Source organism: Tetrapisispora phaffii, chromosome 1 (genome assembly GCF_000236905.1).
Source record: "Tetrapisispora phaffii CBS 4417 chromosome 1, complete genome".
NCBI lineage: Eukaryota > Fungi > Ascomycota > Saccharomycetes > Saccharomycetales > Saccharomycetaceae > Tetrapisispora > Tetrapisispora phaffii.
Window position 1 is genome coordinate 311575 of NC_016520.1, and position 21399 is coordinate 332973.

General features: G+C 31.5%; 8 protein-coding genes across 8 annotated transcripts; 4 read left to right on the plus strand and 4 right to left on the minus strand.

Annotated features, from left to right (window-relative positions):
- Positions 1-38: 38 nt before the first annotated feature.
- On the minus strand, positions 39-1661 carry TAF12 (Taf12p; the record flags this gene model as incomplete). Its single annotated transcript, XM_003683625.1, has 1 exon — positions 39-1661. One exon carries the CDS (start codon positions 1659-1661, stop codon positions 39-41), a length of 1623 nt encoding a protein of 540 aa, XP_003683673.1.
- A 386-nt stretch (positions 1662-2047) lies between these two features.
- Positions 2048-2815, plus strand: TPHA0A01570 (putative amidotransferase; the record flags this gene model as incomplete). Its single annotated transcript, XM_003683626.1, has 1 exon — positions 2048-2815. One exon carries the CDS (start codon positions 2048-2050, stop codon positions 2813-2815), a length of 768 nt encoding a protein of 255 aa, XP_003683674.1.
- A 1359-nt stretch (positions 2816-4174) lies between these two features.
- On the plus strand, positions 4175-5977 carry TPHA0A01580 (pepsin-like aspartic protease; the record flags this gene model as incomplete). The annotated part of the gene is made up of 1 exon (XM_003683627.1): positions 4175-5977. One exon carries the CDS (start codon positions 4175-4177, stop codon positions 5975-5977), a length of 1803 nt encoding a protein of 600 aa, XP_003683675.1.
- Positions 5978-6382: 405 nt separating this feature from the next.
- On the minus strand, positions 6383-6742 carry SRN2 (ESCRT-I subunit protein SRN2; the record flags this gene model as incomplete). Its single annotated transcript, XM_003683628.1, has 1 exon — positions 6383-6742. The coding sequence occupies one exon, from the start codon at positions 6740-6742 to the stop codon at positions 6383-6385; it is 360 nt and encodes a 119-aa protein (XP_003683676.1).
- Positions 6743-7160: 418 nt separating this feature from the next.
- TML25 (palmitoyl-(protein) hydrolase) lies at positions 7161-7847 on the plus strand (the record flags this gene model as incomplete). The annotated part of the gene is made up of 1 exon (XM_003683629.1): positions 7161-7847. The coding sequence occupies one exon, from the start codon at positions 7161-7163 to the stop codon at positions 7845-7847; it is 687 nt and encodes a 228-aa protein (XP_003683677.1).
- Positions 7848-8310: 463 nt separating this feature from the next.
- Positions 8311-13380, plus strand: TPHA0A01610 (uncharacterized protein; the record flags this gene model as incomplete). The annotated part of the gene is made up of 1 exon (XM_003683630.1): positions 8311-13380. The coding sequence occupies one exon, from the start codon at positions 8311-8313 to the stop codon at positions 13378-13380; it is 5070 nt and encodes a 1689-aa protein (XP_003683678.1).
- Positions 13381-13806: 426 nt separating this feature from the next.
- Positions 13807-15759, minus strand: RGP1 (Rgp1p; the record flags this gene model as incomplete). The annotated part of the gene is made up of 1 exon (XM_003683631.1): positions 13807-15759. The coding sequence occupies one exon, from the start codon at positions 15757-15759 to the stop codon at positions 13807-13809; it is 1953 nt and encodes a 650-aa protein (XP_003683679.1).
- A 706-nt stretch (positions 15760-16465) lies between these two features.
- HOG1 (mitogen-activated protein kinase HOG1) lies at positions 16466-17773 on the minus strand (the record flags this gene model as incomplete). The annotated part of the gene is made up of 1 exon (XM_003683632.1): positions 16466-17773. The coding sequence occupies one exon, from the start codon at positions 17771-17773 to the stop codon at positions 16466-16468; it is 1308 nt and encodes a 435-aa protein (XP_003683680.1).
- Between the last annotated feature and the right edge of the window lie 3626 nt (positions 17774-21399).

Below are 21399 nucleotides of genomic sequence, written 5' to 3' on the forward strand. Positions count from 1 at the left end.
CATTTAAGTATTATTATATAACGACATTAATAGTTGGACTATTTAGAAGCTTGCGAACTATTTTTTGCAGTTGTCTTGGAAGTGTTTGATGGGTTGGATTTGTCATTATTAATAGATTGTAATTTTTGTGAGAAAGCTTGTGTTGGAAGCCATTTTCTAGTACTTCTAATTTCATCACCCGAGTATCCCGGAATTCTAATATTCCAATTTCTCTCTAAATGTAATTGTATGTCTCTTGACTCTAGATTTTCAGACTTTCTATGTTTAGCCAATCTACAAGCAAAACTAGTAACATTTGTGACAAAATCATCAGCAAGATCAAGCAATAGCTCTTCGACATCACCGTCTATAACAGTTTCACCATCACCTTCGTCAATACCAACATTTTTAATTAATTCACGTAACTTTCGCTTGGCCATAACACGTTCAGTGTCAATTTCATATGGAGGTAAGGTTGTTAGCGGTGGGACATTTAATGCAGCTGCACTCATAGCAGCACCACCAGTAAGAGATGGCCTATTTGACTTATATGGAATTAGCTCAGTTGGTTCAAGAGTAACATTATCTGAAATGGGTACAGTTGGATCCGACTGTTTGAAGATTACTGATTTCGCTTGGTTATTTTTGACATTTGCTGAAGCAGCAGCATTGACATTTGTGATAGGTAATCTGTCTGGATTTGTTGTATCAGCTGGATTAGCTCCTGGTACTAAATTGGGTTGATTATTTGAATTCGCGTTCTTCGATTGTGGAGTTTGGACCTGTGGTTCTTGGGTTTGAGCATTTTGAGATTGTTGAGCTTGTTGAGGAATCTGTTGAGGGGTAGTTTGTTGCGATGGCTGGCCCTGGGATTGTTGAGCCTGTTGAGCTTGTTGAGTGCTCTTCTGTAACAATTTTTGTAGCGCTGGGTTTTGTTTTGCACATTCAACGTAAAATGTCTTTTTATCATTTTTAAATTCTTCATGAATTTTACTGAACTCTAATGATAATTGTTTTAAATTTGTGATTAGTTCATTTCTTTTAATCTCTAGGTTCTTCTTAACATTTACATCATTATTATTAGAATTGTTATTAATTTCTTGTGTTAGTTTATCGATATTTTGTTTTAGGAATGCATGCTTATCTTTAATTGATGTCCTCTTTGCTAAGAAATTCTTCACTAAATTATCATATTGTTGATTTTGTTCAGCAGTTAGAATTTGTTTGATTATATTAGCAATCTGCGTTGAAGAATTAGAACTTGTGTTTGTGTTTGGTGTTGAAGAAGTAGTCGATACAGGTGTAGCTCCAACCGGAGTGGATTGGTTTACAATATTTGCATTTGAAACATTAGATGCATTAGTATTTGGACGTATTGCATTCTGGGTTTGTTGCTGTTGTTGTTGCAATTGTTGTTGTTGCAATTGTTGTTGTTGTAACTGTTGTATTTGAGCTTGTCTCTGTTTTGTAAAATTTTCATAGATAGCCTTCAATTTCGAAGCCTGTATTAGCAATTCTTTGCCTCTTGGAGTGTTTTCACCAACCGCTTTTGCTTCATTGACCAATTGTTTGAATTTATTTGTTAACTCAATTAATTGTTTCTGTTGCAGTGCTAATTTTGCTTGAGCAGAAGATGCAGGAGTTGCATTAGCATTGGGAGTAGGAGTTGAATTGCTAGACATGTCGATCTGTTATGATATGACTCCTAATCGTGCCGCAAATGGAGTAATGTCTATTGGTTTTTAACCTATTTATGTATCTTTAAAATGTGTGAAATTTTCTATTTATGTTAATATAATATTAATTATTTTATTTTTTTCACGTCTTATTAATTCCATCAATTTTTTGATCAAGTTCAAAACTCGGGTAATCAAATCCCACTCGTTTCAAAATAGCATGAGTAATATGTCATCTTGTTATCAAAGTCAATGGAAAAATGTGTATTTAGATATAAACATGTTATAAGAACTATGCAATTGGATTATTAACCCTCTAGATCGACTAAATTTTGTGCTATTTAAGCTCACTATAGATAAGGTGTAAATACGTAATAGGAAAAATTATTGAGATGAAGGTTGCTATATTTTACACTGACCATGATAATGAATGGACTAAACCATATGGTAATTTTGTCGACATGTGTTCTCGATTGTTGAATAGTAGTACTCGAGAGAAGGAGATGGAGTATATTGTTTACAATTCGTATGGAGGCGAGATACCTAGCTATTTAGAATTGGCAGAGGATGGTATTGATAACATATTAATCACTGGCTCTAGATATGATTCATTTGATAGAAGTAAAGAATGGATTAATAAATTAAGAGATTTGATTTATGAAATTGTAGTTACCAATGGGAATACCAGTAACATTAGACTATGTGGTATTTGTTTCGGACATCAGATCATCGCCAATGCATTGAATTATGAAGTGAAAAGAAACCCGTTAGGCGATGAGTTTGGATTATTTGAAATTACTTTGAATGAAACTGGTTTAAAATTATTTGAAGATATCATTGAACCTGGGGATAATAAACTGATGTTAGCGGAATTCCATAGTGATATTGTTACGTGTTCTAAGAATACAGACGGCGACGATGATCGAATTGAATTGGAGAATTGGGGATCGACCGACAAATCGCCGATTCAAGGGTTTTATTTAAAGAATAAATTATTAACATTTCAAGGACATCCTGAATTCACTAATGAAGTTGTTTTAAATGGTTTAAAATTCAAAGTAAGAGACGAAAACAAGGTCAAAGCTGGAATGGCTATTGAAAAAAATCACGGCGTATCATGTAATAAAATCATCATGAAATTATTTGAAGGAAAAATATAGAAAGGGCTCCATTGACACATGTAAACATACATAGATATATAAGCGTGTGTGTATGTGTATAGCGTATCCCTTTTGTATCGTTCCACATTAGATGCATAAAAATAGTACTTTTCTTCAGAAGGTAGCTTAAGAAAAAAAAATGCCCTTCTTATTTATCGTTTTGAAGATGATCTCAGGTTAAAATAAACCCCATATGGCGTGTATCTCTAAATACCGTTTCCTAAAATAGCAAGGTTATTGACGCTTGATAAATAACACCAAGCTGAACTTTCGCTGACAAGTGACACTCACTATATAAAATGCGTTTTGACTGACACTGCTGACTGAAATTAAACGGACTTTTACTTTTAATTCGAGCAAATAACGAGAACGATTCCATCAAATCAGAAACTGGAAAAAAATTAAAAGATAGGCAATTAAAGACTCGTTTCTGGAATAAGCAACACCCCATAAAAAGTGAGAGGCTTAGACATTTGAATCATCGTTGTTGTAGTGTCACAGTCATCTTACAAAGCGATAGACCATCAGAAACTCCTTTATTTCGTCGGCTTCTCCTCCTCCCCATTGCTGTCGCCCTTCCATATCATTACAAGGCAAAGATTTCACAGGTCACACAGTATAAGCATAACCGGGTTAAGAGGTTGGACAGCAATGTGTGGGTAGATGAATTGCCGCGGCACCGTTGTCCCACACTAACCAATATCCTAACACCGTTGCCAGTGTCTATGCTATATACTTAATGTAACTTACAACTTAACATGACATATAGTAGTGTATCTGCCGTGAACATATCACATATAAGCAAGATTCATCTGTCATTTCAATGGTAAATCCGCTCAGTCATCGTCTCATTCCAAACAGATAGTTTAAGGTGCAAGGACATACCCATAACCATCCGCAGGTGCTCATGAAGTGGCTTTGTCACTCTACTGCCCCTTTTCATGTTCATCGTTTTCCAAAAATGATTGCTTTTCGAAAGGTTTAGAGAAATATATTTGTCATTACGTTTTTTTTTTTCAATTTTTGAAATTTCGAAAAGCTAAATTGATTTCACACAGAGATGTGCGTGGAGCGTCTCCTGCAATTTCTTTTTTTACGCTTTTTCTAACGATCTCCGATACGTGAAAAAATATAATATTCATTCGAGACACACTACCAGCTAAGTAACTAGCTAATGTATATATGTGCATAAGCACAGGTTTTTTTTTCATTGTTTCTTGTTCATTAACTTAATTTTGTTAATTGTATTAGTATATAAAAACATATTTAAACACAGTGATACATATATCTTGTAAAATCAGGTTGATATAAAAAACAATATAACATATACCTAAAGGGAAGAAAAAAACACGATCCACTATGAAAGTGTTGAATTCAAATAGCGTTGTTTATGCTGCTGTGTTACTTAGCGATTTATCTAATGGTTTATCTCTGTTTGGTAACAAGAAACCACAATTGACTAAAAGAGATGGTTCTGAAATTGATAATTTTATTAAATTTAAATTCGATAAATCTTATGGTGATTCTTATAAGAACTCTTCAAAAAGAAATAAACCTAAATTAGATATTGTCAAAAGAGATGGTTATGAAGAAATCGAATTGAAAAATGAGTCTTCTTTCTATTCAATTAAATTGTCTATAGGTACTCCTGCGCAAAATGTTACAGTTCTAATCGACACAGGTTCTTCGGATCTATGGGTCACTGGTTCAGATAATCCATTATGTTCTTCGGATGATGCTACGTTCACTGGCTCAGATGGTAGTTCGCAATCCTCTATTGATTGTAGTTTGTACGGTACTTTTGACATTGATGATTCATCATCCTTCACTTCAAATGACACCAGTTTTGCTATTACTTATGGTGATGGTAGTTATGCTCTGGGCAATTGGGGTCAAGATGTTTTAAGTTTGCAAGATATAGATGTCACTGGTTTGTCATTCGCTGTTGCAAACTACACAAACTCTACCGTCGGTGTCTTGGGTATCGGTTTACCAAGTTTGGAAGCCACTTATTCAGGTTCTTTAGCAGGATCAAATCCCTATCAATATGATAATTTGCCATTAGTCTTGAGAAACTCAGGAGCTGTTAAATCATATGCTTACTCTCTGTTTTTAAATGATGAGGATTCAAGCGAGGGTTCCATCTTATTTGGTGGTGTCGATCATTCAAAATATGAAGGTACTTTAAACACTCTGCCATTAGTCAATTATCAAAAATCAAGTGGTTTCCAGTCACCATATGAATTCGATATTACTTTACAAGGTTTAGGTATCAGTACCTCTTCCAAAAATACCACCGTATCTGATACCCAAATTGTCGCTCTATTGGATTCTGGTACTACCTTAACGTATTTACCAGTTACATTAACCTCTTTATTAGCTGCCGAATTAAATGCAAGTTATTCTGCAAGACTAGGTTACTATACTATGTCCTGTCCAAGCTCTTCTGACTCTACTGAAATCGTTTTTGATTTTGGTGGTTTCCACATCAACGTCCCATTAACAAGTTTCATTGTTACTTCTTCTATGAATGTTTGTATTTTGGGTATTATACCACGTTCCGGTGATCAAGCTATTTTAGGTGATTCTTTCTTACAACATGCTTATGTCGTCTATGATTTAGAGAATTTAGAAATTTCACTGGCTCAAGCTAAATATGGTTCTTCTTCTGAAGACATTGAAGCCATTGTTTCTTCTGTTCCAAGTGCTGTGAGAGCAGCTAGTTATTCCAACACTTGGAGTACTGCTGCTACCATTAATAGTGGTGGTGACATTTTCACCGTCTCAACTACTGCTTCTAACGGAACTACCAGTAGCGGCAGCAGTACAAGAAGCTCGACATCTTCAAGAAGAACAGGAACGGCTACTTCTTCAAGCACAGGCTCGGCTAAAGATAGTTCTGCTTCATCGCTTAGGCCTAGCTCATCTACAATCGATAGTGTATCTGGCAGCTCTGGCAGCAGCAGCAGCACCAGCTCTACTTCTATAAGTAATTCAGCTACCACATTAGCTTCAACTACTCGTTCTTCATCTACTTCGTCTTCCTTATCTACTTCAACATCAAGTTCCCGTACAAGTTCTTCGAATAGCAATTCAAATGGTTCAAACATAATTGTCCCTTCTTTTATTACGATTTTAGCATCCCTTTTTTATTTTATCTAGTCTGGTTTTATTAGTTGCTTTTGTGGTTCATTAACTTAGCATTCATTATATATTGTTAAATCAAATAAGAATTTTGTAAAGGTTTATTCAGTCATTTGTTAATATATACTAAAAAAAGTTAATATTCAATCATTAATGATATTTTTATGGCTCCAAATCCCTAGATCATCCATTTCTTATATTTCAATGAAAATTATAAGTAAGAGTCGTAAATTTATGGGTATGTATTAAATATATATATAATGTGTTTCTGTTATTCATTCCAATTAATCAATTTTTCTCTATGCTTACTATAGTCAATTCTTATTGCCATATACCGTTTTATGTATTCATTAATATCTTGTGATATATCAAAATTGGACTCCAGTTCATCACTTGAAGAATCCAATTTTTTTAATATCGATTCTAGATTTTTTTTATTGCAGCAGAACTGTAGTTCATTTCAATATGTCTATTAAGATCCTGCCATTCTTTTACATATTGGGATTCCAATATTTGACAACTCTCTAAATTTTCATAGGTGTCGTTCTTTTTGGATTCTAATTCATTAAATTTAATTTCTAACGTATGCAATTCTTCTAATAATTTTTCAATGCTATCCTTATAATCTGATTGTAAATTAAATTGTGTAACATAATTAGCTAGGTTATCCCTCTGTAAATTAATAAGATCTATTAATTCCGAATTGGATAAAATGGAGATACTGTTCGGTAATGGTATATTTGTGGAAGGTTTTCCATCTTCGTTTAAATTTGGTAAGTTCATCTGAATATTATTAAGAATGGAAAAGAATTCAAAAAAGCAGAGATGGCTGAACACAAATGTAAAATATTACTAGCGTCCTCCACTGACTAATGGATTAGTACAGAATTTAACAATAACATTTAACTATTTTTATTGTAGTTTAACTATACTGCTCTTAAAGGTTGTATAATATGATTAAATCTAAAAGGCAAATATAATATACTGCTCAATTGTGCGTTTCAAGTAGCGTATGATCTTGAAAACGATAAGAGAAAAGGCGGAGGATGAAATATGTTCATAGAAAATATATTGACTTAAAATTATATAAATACTGATACTTTATTTTGTTTAAGATGGATATATTTTGTTTATTACACACATATTATGTTGAGATACGTTAGTATAAACAAAATACTACCCAATTAATAGCCAATTAATTATGTCAGCCATTAAAGTCGCTGCTAAAATTCAACCAGCAAAGCAAGCTTTGATTTTTTTCCATGGTTTAGGTGACTCAGGAAGTGGGTTTTCATTTCTAGCAGAAATTCTTCAAAGAGATCCAGCATTTTCTCACACAAAATTCATCTTTCCAAATGCTCCAGAAATTCCTATCACTGTGAATGGTGGACAAGAAATGCCAGGTTGGTTCGATATTTTAGATTGGAACCTAGGGAGCAACAATGTTGACAGAATTCGTTTCTCTGCTTCTTTAAAAGGACTGGAAAATTACGTGCAAGAAGAAATTAACGATGGTATAGAACCAGCCAATATAGTGGTTGGTGGATTTTCACAAGGTGCTTCATTAACTCTCGCTGCATCAGTCAGTTTACCTATTAAAATTGGTGGTTTCGTGGCCTTGTCAGGATTTTGTTTTAATGAGAAATTTTTGAATGAAGTCAAGAACACAAATAACTTACAAACTCCAGTGTTCCACGGACATGGTACTGCCGATCAAGTAGTGCCATATCAAATAGCTGAACTGTCAAGAGATTACTTTAAATCCAACTGTAATATGAACGATTATAAATTTCAAACTTACAACGGTCTTCAACATAGTACATGTCCAGAAGAAATGAAAGATCTAGTCGTCTTCTTAAAGGGAGCGCTGAATGTACAAGATATATAAATAATATCAACTGACTTTCATATATTTCACTTCTACCATTCGTCTTACCCATGTATATATATACTTGGTTTATATAGTGTGTGGCTACAATTTCAGTAATCATAGACTGTTTAGTCACGTGATTGAAACTGTATTTTTGCCGCATTAAGAAATATCGAGAAATTGTACATAGTAAATAAACTGTAAACGTATCTTAAATTAAGAGACCATCCTTTAATCTCTAATTATTTGAAAGATGCTAATTAGTTCAGATGTGTTCTGTTATCAATTTCGAGATAGGAGAGTGCTCAATTTGGTACTATTTTTTAGCTAATTAATAAAAAAGAATATATATCGAAGTTTGAATAACCTACTAATAGAACTTTTTTGACTGCACATTTTTTTATATTATTATTAGCTTGGCTTTGTTTTTGTTTTTTTAGTTCATATTATTCTAAACTTATAGTAAGTCTAAATTCTGATTATGTCTCTTCCATTGAAACCGATATCAATTGATATTAATGCTAAAAAATTGAGTTCAGTTCAAAAAAAATATAACCATAATATCACGAAAGCGTTAGAGAACTTTGATTATGTTACAGAATGGGCAGATTATATTGCCAGTTTGGCTAAATTATTGAAAGTATTACAATCGATTCCAGTCAATAATTCCACAGATGAGATTGCCATACCGCAACCTTATCAGATCAGCAAATGTTTATGTTCATCACTATCTTCGGATCTCCCGGCAGGGGTGCATCAAAAGACGTTGGAAGTTTATATGTTCATATTTAAAAGAATAGGTGTTGATACATTAGCTGCTGAAATTAACATTTGGATTAGGGGTATATTATCACTCATGACCCATGCAGCACTGTCGGTTAAAATTCCATTGATTGAGGTATATGAGAAATATTTAATATGTCTTCCTTCAAGAACATTGAAAATAATAATTAAACCATTGTTATCGAGTTTATTGCCTGGAATTGATGATGATAGTAGTGAATTTCAATCTAGAATTATTAAATTAATAGAAACACTAAAAGTAAATCTTGATGATGATTCACTTTTTTGGCAATCACTATATTTAATAATGATTACTGATAAAGAACGGAGATTAGGGGCATTGGTATGGTTAACAAAAAAATTTCCATCCTTAAATATTGCTTTGAATGAAGATGAGATCTTTACTTCAGTGAAGAATCAGGAAGATTTAAATTTCAATACGAAAAGAAAGTTGATTACAAATAAATTACCTGAAAATATTAAAGAAGTCATATATCCTGAATCGGCTTTACTTATCCGCGCATTAGTCTCATGCTTAGAGAGTTATAACGATACCTTGGTTAAAAGAGGTATACTTGATTTACTTTTACAGCGTATTCCATTAAATTCTGTGGTATTATCATACATAATTACACCAAGTGAGAAAAGATTGCTGATCATTTCATGTTGTAAGATTACATTGAACAAAGATATGTCCTTAAACAGAAGAGTTTTAAGTTGGTTAGTAGGACCTGCTATGACAGTTACTATTTCTAATAATATAAAAGAGAATAGCCAACAAAACTGTGAGAATATTGAACGAATTAACAATTCTAGCGATTATTTTTACAAATATGGATTTGATTCATTAATGAGTGGGCTAAAAATGTTACTTTCGAAAGAGAATGATATAATCAGTCTTCTTAATATTCTTATAATTCTAATGGATAGGTGGGAAATGGGAACAACAATTGTACCTAATATATTTATACCTTTGTTCTTATCGATACAAAAATTTTCTCAAAATTTAAACATTCTTTTATTGGCAAATACCTTTTTTGATATGATCGAGACAAACATTATATGGGGAAAAATTTATGAATACTTTCTTGAAACAAAAAATATGTCTTTCTTGGATTTTATTCTTAAAGAATTTAATGTATCACAAGATGAAGAAATTATTGTACGACATTTGCCCCTAGTCCTATTATCAATAATCTATATTGAAGATGGCTTCTCGGAAGAAACTTCCGACGTCAACAGTTATAGCGTTTGCCACAGAATTTTAAGCATCATTCCAGAAAGGGCATTCTTACCATTGAATACCTGTTCATATGCAAACCTTGAAACTTATAAAAATGATGAACTTATAACTAAAATCAAAGACTACTACACGTTAATATCAAATCCACTTGAAAATAATGACGGTGAATCAGATACCCAAATTGATCCCGTATTTAATGCATCTGATTCGACATATCTGATATTCAAGGGGTGTCGAACTAAGTTATTGGAAAGTCTAAAATCTAATATTAATGTTATAGACTCCTCTGAAATATTTGTCAACCTATTCGAAAAAATACCAAATTCGTCGGATAATGAACTTGCTACTGAACAATTATTGTTAAATCATTCCTTTATTGAAACTATTATGAATGTTGCAACCAAGGATGACCTAAGTTCAAAATCATTGCATGGTATTACTATTTTGTTCACCAGATATTTATGGAATTCCAATTCCTTAGTAGAGTCATTAAAGATCCTAAAAGTCTTAGTTGAGGCAATGTGGAAATATTTTTTACAGCCTGATAGTCGTGATGATGCGATGAAAGATATAATATTATTAGAAAGAAACTTAAAACCTGAATATGTCCAAGCAGTTTTAGCCAGTTGTTTTCAAAAGGAACAAGATATTACTGATAAAATAAAAATCATGGAATTATTTTGGAATAATTTTGAAAAAAACTCTACTATTTTAAACAGACTGTTGGAAATGTTACTAGACGAACTATTGGATGAGCAAAGTCCAAATTATTTATATGTTTCTAGATGGGTTCAAAAAACACTAAAAACTGATTCATTGAATAAGATCTTTGAGCATCTATTGAAAAATATTGTGAGTTTTAAATTTTTCGAGAATAAGATCATTTCTGAAATAGATGACTTGGACATGTTCACTTATAGAATTCAGGTAATTACGGCAGTGTTGAGAACAGACAAGCATGCTTTACTAAAGCATATTTCGAAACATACAATTGATCAATTACTATTGGACTATGGTCAGAAAGAGAGTATTAGTTCTTACAAGAATTTCCTATTAAATGTTATAATCAAATTCCTGAAAGTTGATAACAATCATCATTCGAATAGCGTTAGAAGTGCTTTAGTACTTCTAGACCTAATACTAGATGGTAGCGAATTTAATTTTAAAGAAATTATTGTGGAATTGATGGAATTATCTTCAAAATATATAGAAGAAAAAGGAGTTGAATCTGAAACTATATCAGTATCTTTATTGAATATTGTTTCAAAAGTTTTAAAGCTATCTCATGCAAATGGCATGGCTCTTGATACATTTGATGGGACTTCTACACACGGAAGCTATATGGATTTTCTGATGAAAATAATAAATCATATGGATGGTCCTATCATTATTCCATCGTATATCAAGTTGGTCTCTGAAAGTATAAGTTATATTGAACATGATATCTTTAAATATTTACTGCCAATGACAAATTGTTTCATAGATAAATGTAGAACTAATCTGAAAGAAGAGCAAACAAATAATGGCTTTTATGAATCAATCTCCGTGATACTAAATGGACTTGAAGAACTGATAGAGCTTTCTCATGGTTATTTATTGGCAGATGAAAGAGAAGGTTTGTTCTCTCAATCAAATAATAAGGGAGATTTTTTGCAATCCATTGTGACTAATGTGTTTTCTGGTGAAGCATCTGAGCATGAAACGACTTTGCATTCTGAGAAACTAGTTGTTTTGCAATCAATACAACAGATTGTATTATTTGCTGTTGATGCTTGGTGTTGGACTAACGATATAATTATGAAAAATGATAAATTATTTCATAAGAACAGTATAATCTTTAAATTTAAATTTAGGATAAAAATTATATTGGAAAAATTATTTCTCCTTGAACCACTCGAAGTGTTAGAGAATATTCTATCCACCTACAGTGAATACTATACGTTATCTATTATCCAAACATTAGATGGAAATAAACCTAATATCACTCTTCCTCATTTGTTCAACAGTATTATTTTAAGAGAGAATCCGAGTAATGTGATCAAATTTTCTAATACTTCATCAATTACAAAAAACAATACATCTCGTAATAACCAGAAGATTGATTCATCCATGAAAAATAGAGTAACGTGTAATGATTTGGTTTTGTTCCTAATTGAATACCTTAAAACTATGGAAAATGCGTCTATGGAAGAAATTTATAACAATTTAGTCTTATTTTTGAAAGAAATCAGTTCCAATTCGCCGCATTACTCGGATATCTCTATTAATTTGTTGTTATTCATAGCCATTTCTGAAGAAAAGTTAGAGAAGACAAAATTTGGTGAACAGAAGAATATTAGGAAGGAATTATCTGACATATTCATAAAATTTATAACAATTTGTATGGCAAATTTGCAGAAAAGTGATCTAAGAGATTTGAATGAAGAAAGTAAAATTATTCAGATGGTTGTTTCTAAATTGAAATATTGTGTCAATGATGTAGCAGGCTCAGATAAATATAATAACATTTTACAAATGATTATTACCTGTTGTATAACACCATCTGTCAAAAGTATGGTTGAAAATGAAGTCCAGACAGATATATTGGAATTATGTCGTGAAATTTCAACTCAAAATCCTAATTTGAAATCCTGGAAGGCAATGTTTAATGATATTTTGATGAGTGATAAGAAATTTCCAAAAATTATTGTTAATCAGTTATGGCGTGAGATATTTTTTAACTGGTCTCAATATCCTGAATTTAAAACAAAATTGATTCCAGAAATCATAGCTCTGATAGAGGCTAAAAATATGACAATAACTCCAACAATCATTAATTTCGGATCATCGAATGCTTCTGAACTTAAGTGCAAAATATTTCACTTCTTAAGAATAGCGTTCTTGTTAGCAATAGCTCCTATTGATAATTACTTGGTGAACTTTAAAGATATGTTAACATTAGTTTTGAATTATATTGAATTGAAAAATGATGAAATTAGATCTATGGCTTGGCTTCTCTTAAGAGTCATGTTAATGAAATTCTCTAATTCTCATTTCATGAATCACTGGAACAACATTACTTTTGCTTTACAAATTCAGATTCAAGAATTTTATGAAAAGCTTCGTTTCCAAGAAAAAATTAACTCTAAGTTAGTATTACAGGAATGCAAAACTTTAGACTTACTTTTGACATTAAACATAGAAGATTTTTCTTCGACAAATAATTGGTTATTTATCATTGATACAATAGATTGTTTTAAGAAAACTAACAGTTACGTATCTTTAATCGATGAAATAGCCGATTTAAAAGATTTTAGTAATTCAAATAATAGTGATATTAAACTTGAAAACGAATCTGAAATAATGAGAAAACCATTATTGAATGGTATTCACGGAATAACTTCATATACTCAATTAAAGAATTTCTTTTTGGAGTTAAGCTATTTAAATTATGAATCTATCTTTAGTTTGAATATTTGCGACACAGAGGCAATTGAAAACGATATGTTTCAAGACATATATTATGAAATCCAAAGTAATGTATAATAGGTAACATATAATATACAATATTTTAATCGATTCATATTCTGATTTACTATTTCCTTAATTATCCTAAAAGTAAAATAAAACGAGCTCTATATTAAATTATCGAATCAGTTATGGTTACTATTATCATCTTTTCTGTTAGTATATTAGTTACAACCACTAATAGAATTTAATGGAATAAAAGTATCTAAACTCCATGTGACATGAGTTAGGAAACAATATCTTTTGGACTATACCACTTTTATCTTCATTGCGAAAATAATATTACGGAAACTGTAAAGATAATTATTTTACAGATATTTATCATATATCTAACATTATTACTGAACTATGCTTCAATTTGTTACACTTGGTACTTTAGGTCATTAAAAAGATTATATTTAAAGAATAAAATATATATTTTACTATCCATAAAATACTATAATCTTACCAACCACCATATGCGTAAGATGACGGTAATAATGTAATCGGTATATTACAGATGAATTCTTCACCTTCTACATTTTCTTTTGCATGTAACAAATGGCCTTTTTTATCTTCATAAAATTGTTCAAGAATATAATCATCTTCCCTAGGAATTAGCACAAATTTGAATACCAGCATCCATTTTAATTGAAAGATATCCGTTTTGAATTGACCCGTCAATTGAGTAGCAGGTGATTTAGGTAGTAATATCTTAAGAGGAATTGTGTTACATTCATCGAATGATATTACATGGGTCTCATAAATAGGATTACCTTTTGGCCTTTTGTTGTCGCTACCAGCCCCATTAAAAGCTGGCGATATAAGCTCAAAACTTTCTAAGGAGGCAGTAACTGCGGTGACTTTAAATTTCTGAGACAAGCTTTGATCAAATTTCAAAATCATTTCAATATCATCGGTGGTTGTGTAGAACGGTTTAGAAAGTACTAGATTGGCTATATATTGACCATTCCTATTGATCTGATATGAATATTGTAAGTTTTTTATTTGTGGAATTAAAATCTCTTTGTTGTTATCATTGCCCTGTTCTGTTATTCCTTTAAACGAGTCGATATTGTATAAATTTGCAATGTTTTTTCTAACTTTTGAATCATGCTTGTTCAAATAATTTTTAATGTCATTATTTCCAGTTTCCATCCTTAAATCCTCATCCGGACTAGCTGGTTCTGGAAATTGTTTTTTTATTTGAATATCAACTAACTCTTCTATATCTTTCGTATTCGTAGAATTTGCTTCAACTAGATTTACGAAACTTTGTTTTAGTTCTTGCATAAGTTCAAGGTTATCATTTCCTTCTTTACTATATCCACTATGTGTTGATGAAACTGAAACTGTCGAAACTCTTCTATTGACGATAGATTTTTTCAATTCTTTAACGCTCCCTTCATTTAAAATTTTAGTCTCACTATCTAATTTAGCGGTGTATTGTTCACTTAGGGGGCTCACATATGATGCAATATTGACAGGAAATTTTACCAACTCTTGTTTTATGTCCTTACCAATTAACTTATTTAAACCAACTTTCATTGAGTAATTTATTGATATTGTATTTGAATGGTTATAACTTGGTGGAAGATCTTTTGGTAAGGCCTGTGTTTTAAAATGAAAACTTTTAACTTCGTCTGGTTCTAAATATAATTCTGAAAATAGTAATGATTGTGGAATAATAGAAATTGGGTAGCTGTTGAAATCAACTGAGTTACCTACATTTAAACCATTGACTATCAAGTTCGCACTTTCAGAACCTAATATTTGGTTTTCACTCTTGGATATTAGACCATTATTTACTAGATTGTAATCGGAGTTTACGTACTTTAAAATAGAACTATTATCAAATTCTTTTATTGGTTCACCAAAATCACTTGGTTGAATTGCATTTGATGTAGTGGACGCTTCTGATCTTATTTTCTTCTTTCCTAAGCTTTCAAAACTTGCGTCGCTAATGATGCTAGAATCGAACTGAAAAAATCCCGACATTTGAATGTAGCCAGTAATTAATTGTATTGGTTTGTGATACTCTATTGATTTCAAAAGGTGTTCCTTTAATTCTTTTTTGGCCTTATCTTCCGCTGAAAGTTCTTGATCGTTATTAGTAACAAGAGAACTCAATAAGGATTTCATTGACCAACTCTGTTCATCTGAAGGTCTTGATTTGTTTTTGGATTCACTAAGATTTGAAGTGGAGTCATCATTGTTTTCCTCCAAGCTATAATTTAAACTCTCTTCTAAGCTCTCTATTTTTCTCTTCAATTTTAAATATTCTTGTCCTGAACCTAAATGTCTCAATCTAATTACCATAGAAATCGGCTCTCCAGCAAAAAATGGATTAGATTCATGAACAATCTCTAACCTTAGATTTTCGGATAGTAAAAATGTATCAATCCTGTGAGTATGCATTGAGATTCAAAGAGATTCACCAATTGTGGTATAGATTTTTTGTTATTAGTATAATTTTTCTTAATTAATGTTGCTATTTTAAGATCAATTAACTTATAATTGGGTCAAAATAAGTATCAACGAAAAATTATTTTTATATAATGATTCATTAGCTCTATTAGTTAACCTTTTAGAGGTTGACCTTTATTCCTATTTTCAATCGTGTAAAGTTCCCATGTAATATCCCTTCGTCTAATATGATATTTGTACACGAGTTGTTAATAGGACCATGATTCATGGAATGGTGTAACTATTCATCAGTCAACTGTTACTAATCAATAGTATTATGACAACTTGAAGTAATATTTAAGATAATATAATAAGTTCGAAGTCTCCAGGGCGTCGCCTTTTGGGGAAATTTATCTAAGATGGCTAAATAACTAGTTAATTGAGTAGATATATTAAAGAAGATAAAGTTATATATGCATGAAAGCATAGTTTATATCAAATTAGTTAAATGCCACTCATATGCTTGTGAAAGACTAATTACTTCAAGTGAGATAAAATTAATCATATTAGATTTCCTATTTGTATGTTATTCAGAAAAATGCCAAATAAAATTAAAGATATTTGGATATGTATGAGTATATTGTAAATAAATAAAAGTTCATTTTATTTATCTTATTAATTTGTCGCTATTATTTTTTATGATTGAAATATGATTACCTTATTGTTGAAATTCATTGGCGTATTGAATAGCTTGATCTGCATAATTTGAGATGGTTTCATTAACGGCATTTACAGCTTGATCATTTGGAATGTTTTTGCCCTGATCAGTAGCATGTGCATTTGATATATCTTGCGCTTGTGAATGAGCTTGAGCTTGAATTTGTGCTTGGATCTGTGCTTGGGCCTGAGCCTGGGCTGCTGCTGCTGTGGCTGCTGCTACTTGGTCATCGAAAGTAGCAGATGTATCGATTTGACCATCTGTACCATCTATTTTGTGGAAGTCTAAAATTTCTGAGTACATCATGACTCTCCATGTATCCACAGGCAAATCTGCATCATTGAAATTCCAATCAAATTTTGCTTCGGCAACTGGTTCATCTGTTGGATCATGGTAAGGAGCCAGATATGAGTGAGCTAAAGCATTGGCAGCAGTTAATCTCTTTTTTGGATCGAATACTAGCATTTTTTCTAATAGATCTACTGCATCTGGTTCTACGGTTTTAAATCTCTCAGAGAATGGAACAGGGTCTCTGTGAGGCAATGAAGTGACAAACTTTAAGGTATTTTCCGAACAAATTGTATCAATAACATCATTTGGTGGCGAACCTAATAAGTCAGTGATGATTGAGAATTGATGAACGTGATCTTTACCTGGGAACAATGGTTTTCCTTCTATCATTTCGGCGAAAATACAACCTGCAGACCAAATATCAACTTCAACATCGTATTTTTGCCACGTTAACATAATTTCTGGAGCTCTGTAATATCTTGTTGAAACGTAACCTGTCATTTGTGGATCTTGAATTCTTGCTAAACCAAAATCACAAATTTTTAAGTCACAGTTTTCATTAATCAATATATTACTTGGTTTTAAATCTCTATGAATAACACCTGCTGAATGAACATATTTTAAACCTCTTAAGATTTGATATAAGAAGTATTGAACGAATTGTTTCTCAAGGGGTCTTGTTTGTAATAATCTGTGTAAATCTGTTCCTTGTAACTCTGTTACGAAATAAATGTCTTCTAATGGAGATAGAAAGATATCTTGTAAACAAATTAAATTTTCATGTCTTAAATGTTTCAATAATTTTAATTCTCTGTAGGTTCTTTTTGCCAAAACAGCAGTTGAGAAAGGTTTCATAATCTTTTTAATGGCTACTGGTTGAGTAGTCAAAGTATCTGTAGCTGAACAAACCAATCCAAAGGCACCCATACCAACAGGGTTTAGATCTACATATCTGTTTGTAATTTCAAAAACTGTACCGAATATTTGAGTTCTAATAAACTCTTCATTCGTCGACATATCAGTTTTAAGTCTATTATTTTTTATCTATGTATGGTATTGATGTAATTTTATCTACTGTGCAGTTATTTTTTTTAATATATCAGTTAAGTTGAGTAAAATGATTGAATTATCAGTTTTGAAAATAGACGTAATGATCTTACTTTGCTTATTGAATTTTTCCTTGTTCTTGATTGTTAAAATCAGATATATACTTAAATATAATATAATGATTATTGATAAATAATTTACAACAAGGCTAAATAAAAACAAATTAAATTATAAATCAAACTGAAAGATATAATTTCAAACTAGCAATAATATTTTAAGAAATTGTAGGATACAATTTTTTTAAAAATTCTATAAATTATTTTTTCCCACACAATAACTTTTCATTTGAAGTGTAAAACCGAAATTATTATTAGTTTGAAAAATTACTAAGATTCGCTATATGTTAAAAAGTAGAAGATACTTTAAGAAAACCTTGCAAGCAAGGTACAACATACATCTAAAGTATGTGATATATATATGTTTGTATTTACATTTGTATGTAAAATTAAGAACACTTTTAAAATAATCGGATTACCAAAAAAATAAGTGGGTATGTAGCTATTATATTACAAGGGATCTTTAAATTTAGTAACAACTTGAATCATAGATATATGTGTATATGCAATATATTTGGATGCAACATATTTAGATACTTAGTATTAAAAGTAAGTCCGTGACCACATAGTAATAGTGATTAGTTAGTTAGGTCCCATATATTTGAGTTATATATGAAGGCATAGTTCTTAAAATAAAAGTAGAAGAATGAACATAGTTATGTAGTTTGCCGATAAAGTACCTGCAATGAATTTATCGACTTGTGTTTATAGTTAAGCTTTTAGTTAAGTCCAGCACTATCATTAATCAAACATATTCATTTCATTCATTAAACCAAAATGAAAAATATTACCAGGAACTGTTGTAATGTATATACTCTGGTCGCTTAATTGCATGTACCACTATTACAGCACTCAAAAGTAATACGTCATTATATGCGATGAGTAAAGACAGGGTAACACATTCTTCTTGAAATTTTAATTATTATATTTTGTTTTCGTAATTGAAAATTAAAGATCTTGTAGTAATAAAATTTTAATCCATATGATCTTATTTATAAACTAAATATAAATATTTCAATCAGTGGCGGTTATGTATGGGATGTATTTTTCTTTTATATACTGTAAACATGAATTTTTAAAGATTTAGTTTAAGCGAAGATAGGGTTTAGTCTAGTTCTGGTAAGAATGGTGAACCGTGGTCAAGTTGAAATTGAAATCTTTTTCTTGATTGTTGGTTAGATAAGTGGTATTGTTTAATAAGATTTGTAATAAGTGATCTCTCTGAATTTCTCTGTCATATTTTCAATTGAAGAAGTCGTTCATTGGACATGGGCTGTAATGATTATTATATGTGTTTACTATATGTATATCTTTGACTCTTATTTCCAACCATAGTCCTGTTATGCTATATACACTATAAAATTCAACAACAAGTACGAATTTTAAACCTTGGTATAATAATATATAAATATTTAGTAAATTGGTTAGATGAAAATAGCGGGTTTGTAAGAAGGAACTAATTATCTATATTCTAAAAGTTGGTTCGAATCGATAACACAGAACATAGATATCTATTTTTTTCCCTAGAAATACAGATTTTAACGCAAGTAGTGCCTGAATACATTTCGTGCTCCTCTTCCTCACATCCGTCCACTACTTTATATGCTGTAAGCCACAAAAGTTCACGCGTTATAGAATGTCCAGAGTGGATTAAAATTGAGGTGCTTTCTCCATACTATACATTCCATCTCATTTCAGTTTACAATTCGAAAACATTTGGCGTTTAAATAAAACAGTGAGAGGCTGACGCCACTCGAGGTTTACCTTTTAAACAGCCGACTCTGAAAGTTGTTGTTTCGTGTATATACATATACTTGTAACATAAGAAAAAAACAATGATACGTGGATTCATTACCACATTACATCGACCATACAAAAGAACATGCAAGAAACATAATGTAGTTGAGCATATGCCACCATCATTAGATTCTGGTCATCTGTTTACCAAATACCATTACGGTAAAACTCCAATCTGATCTCGACATGCCCTATATCACTACAATATTTCATTTTGATGCAAATATTAACATAATTCGTAACTTCTAATAACCACAGCATCCATGATTCCAAAAGAGGTTATATAATAACGTTTACCGAAAGAAAATAAATAAATAATGCACATTGCAGCACTTAATTCTGATCCTATTTAGTTAAAGAGCAAGTGGATGATAGTATCAGTATATGTGTGTATTCTCTAGCATGTTATCATGTCAGGAACATGGATAAGATATCGTTAATCAAAATTCTTTATTTAATATATCGCCTAAATAAGTATAATATGAAGCAAAACCAATAATAATCATCATAATCAAGAAAAATGTACTAAATAATTTTGAATTGGCATATTCACAACAGGAAACTCGGCCTTGAATAAGTAATTTGGGACGCGAAAAGATTTTGAAAAGCAACGAAAAAATAATTCGAGAATCCCGGATGCGCCAAAAGAATAAAATCGTGACTTTTATTCCCTGATTCTTTTTTTCTTGACCCGGTAAAATGGATTTTTATTAACAAATCAAGTGGCTATTAACTTTCCAGCGAACATGTATACATGACATTAAATTTAATTTACATGTGCAAGGTAATTCATGCATGCATGCAAAAGTAGTACTAGGTGGTGTGCGTGTGAATGGACGCTATGCGTCTAACTAGCTAGCACGACTTATGCAATAGTTAATAGTTTCAGCTCGAGACAGAAACAGTGTGGGTCTTTGAATTTATGTAACATGGTATACCCGTAATATACCTTAATTCAAAGATTTGAGGGGAGGACCACGAATGAACAAAATGAAAAATACATCAGAGCGATAAAAATTAGAGGATACCTAGTAGGGAATACCCACTCTCTATTTTCTTTCTCAAAAAACATCTGACCCCCTCTTCTCTGCAAGTGTTCCCAAATTATAAAAACAAGAAATACAGGCATGATGATGACAATAGGGGGGGAAGTTACGCAGGAAATGTTCCAGCAAATTCAAATGTAGAGTACGTAAACAATGCTCGAACGACATAAAAATAGAATTTCTTTCTAAATATAGAAAAGATATGGATTATATTTGCGATTTTAATTAAAGATGGAAACAAATTGGGAAAAAAACATGAAATACGACAATGAATTCACCCTCAACCCACACACGATTCTCCCTACCAGGAGATACCAAGAGAACGAAGCGAGCCAGTAAAAGTAATATAACTTTGCATATGATATTCCTACGTTATTTTGTTATGTCACGGGAATGTCAATCGCACACAAATTCTAACACGAGGCCGATGAAAATTAATTTTACAAAGAATGTATGAAATACCCGCAGAATGCAGCAAGAGTTAAGAGTTAAAAAGTGCAAAACAACAACAATAAACAGCTCACTAGCGCCAACTGATATTGTAAACGTTTTAATGCTTGCTTTTCTCCTGGGTACAATATTGTATGACTACAACAATCTGAGAAACTCTCGGTGATAAAAAAAAGAACGAAAATTT